Here is a 2,731-nt window from a genome sequence, read left to right on the forward strand (position 1 = left end):
GATCCATATTCACCTTAGACTTCCACAGTAATCCAAATTATTCATTTTAGTGATGACATCGCTAAAGTAATGTCAAAACCTCCAAAGGTGGTTGTAAATCAAACTAGTTATGTTCATTTGTAACTGTATAAAATGTAGAAAGATTTGTGATAGTATTGGGTTTAGTGGTGAGATTAAGAGACTAGAATATACAGTTTGTTCAGTTTAAGAGTCATAATCTATTACCCACATAAAACATGGAAACCCAACGTGTTTTGTGTTTATAATTTTAAATGTTAACCATTTTAAATGTACATTTATCTCATAGCAAGACTCTTCCTGCTGCTTATATGGTCACCTTAGCCATTGTCTCTATATTAACATGCATATATATCATAGAACTCTTCATGATCATACTGCTATATCATATTTTTCTCCAATGTTGTGTTATTAAGATTAAAGGTTCACCTTCCTAACTACAGTTTCTGATTAAATGATATGATATTTACATTAACCTCCTCAAAACATTTAATTTGCTAATTCATTATTATTAACTACGGCAATTCGTCAGAAACTACAATAACTATGATTTATTTTTATATAAGGATTTATTTATGGAAACATTTATTTAACATTAATTAAACACCACAGTAGATACTGAACATCTGTTTATTAAACACCTCTGTTCACACCATATATATTCACAAGCGCCCGATTGAATACAATTCTTACTCCCATCCATTACGAAATTCAAGCGAGTTCTCCAGTAATCGAACTACTTATCCCAGGATTCCGTGCTCCCAAACTTGGTTCAGCGTGCGATAACCCGGAAGACACGTCAAGACTCATTTCTAAAGGGTAAGAAGAACAGAGTGAATGTTTTGATATTAAATGTTCTGTTTGAAGTATGAAATATATACTATTACACATATAAAAACTAGATTCCGCGTAACCGCGTTAGCATCTGTTTCTATGTGCCGATATACGTAGATTGTCCACCATATTCGAAAGGTCCGATTGTGGCTGCGGCTGCGCAGTGTTTTTTTTTACTGTTTCAAGATTTATGGAACATACAATCCTTATGACATAATAATAAATAACAATAATATCACATTTGTAAAATCCTTATCTTAAACAATAATAAAACAAGAAAAGGAAAGATTGAAAAAACAAAATATATAAAATAAATAAAAGTTGACATGCTACATGAGACTTAAAAAGAGGAATTAAGATCACCGTAGAAGTCCATACTTTTGGGTGAGTGAGTGACGTCAGTGGACCGTCCCAAGATGGTGGACATTTCTACGCGTCTGGAGTGCTTGAATGCGGCATCCAGTTACTGAGTTGCCGTGTGCGAGTCATTTTGAAACAATCAGTGCTTCGAAAATAACTTAGTTTAAAAAGTATATGTAAAATGTAGGCCTATAACATTAATGTGGATGTTCAAGTATTTGACCTAAACATTTATGTACTTTATATATATTTTTTATTTTGTTGTTTATTTTAATAACGAAATATCGTGTGCTTAGCTAAATCAGGCTGTAATACGAATTATCGAAACATCCGTTTGTGACTGTAGAAGAGACGGACGCTCGCGAGAAGTCGTTGCCTAGGCAACCTGAGGGATGATGCCAACGGAGGCTGGACGATGACGGACTGTCGCCTGCATTCATGACGGGAGGAATTAAGGTGGACCAAAATAACGGACACCACAAAGCTTTAAACACGCGGATCTTAGTGTTTACAACAGAAATGTGATTAAAATCATTTCCTGTGTAGCCATACGAGTCATAACAAATCCATATCTTGATGTTCGTCCTTATTAAATATAGCACAACAATCTCAGTGTTGTAGGATTTTAGGATGTACTTAAACGATCCCCAGTCTAATGAAGCTATTGTAATATATTTTGAGTATTTTGTATCTTTATTTATTCGGACCCATTTTATTTTTATACGATAAAACCAGGAGCGCATATTGAAAGACGTTGTCAGCATGCCAAAAGAAAATATGTTTTTTTTCTCTTCATTGACAGATGGTTATTCTCTGCCTTATTGCGTTTAGCAGATTGGAGGCTGAAATTCTCAGAAACGCACGTCATTGTTAATTCTAATATAGTAAAAATCCCATTATCTTCTACATTGTATGTCTAACATGTAATATTTGTACATTCTCCGTTAAGACCTGCATTGTTCTACGTGGAGAAAGTGGCGTTTTGTATCAGCTATATATTCAGCCATCCTTAAGGCACCACCATGAGCTGATGTTGGGGGGGGGGTGAAGCTGCAGGCATTAGTGAATTACAGAATCCACAGAGAGAGAGACACGGAGTAAAAGAGAGAGAGGGAGAGAGAGAGAAGCGATCGCATTAACAGCATCAGACTCAGCCAGACGTGAAGAGAGAAGCGGAGAGTGCCAGCTCAGTGAAGACAGAAGGATGAGATTGATTTGAATGGCATCACCTACACAGCAGTGAAATTACCTGGTGCTGCATTAAAGAAGCATCGAAAGAGAGGAGTGCGTTTTTAATCCTCTTGGTATGCGAGTGGTGTCAGTGCCTGTTCGAGTCTGGTGGTCACCCGGTGTGTGAGCGTTTGCTGCAGAGTTTGTTAGTGGTGTTGGGACATTTCGAACTGGAATGTATCTGAGTTAACCTTTTGGGGTTCTCCGGAAGACACCATGCTGGGCAAGGATTACATGCTCGCCATCATCATCGTCAACTATGACGGTAGGTACAGGAATACACTTGCAC

At 37.0% G+C, this 2,731-nt stretch overlaps 1 protein-coding gene across 1 annotated transcript in view; it reads left to right on the forward strand.

The window, feature by feature from the left end:
- Nucleotides 1-1,558: 1,558 nt before the first annotated feature.
- Nucleotides 1,559-2,731, forward strand: part of apbb3 (amyloid beta (A4) precursor protein-binding, family B, member 3) — a 19,453-nt gene continuing 18,280 nt past the window's right edge. The window contains exon 1 of the mRNA XM_079485878.1: nt 1,559-2,707. Coding sequence (XP_079342004.1) covers nt 2,659-2,707 — 49 coding nt within the window. The 5' untranslated portion in view covers nt 1,559-2,658. The remainder of the gene's footprint in view (nt 2,708-2,731) is intronic.

This window comes from Barbatula barbatula, assembly GCF_947034865.1.
Source record: "Barbatula barbatula genome assembly, chromosome: 22".
Lineage (NCBI taxonomy): Eukaryota > Metazoa > Chordata > Actinopteri > Cypriniformes > Nemacheilidae > Barbatula > Barbatula barbatula.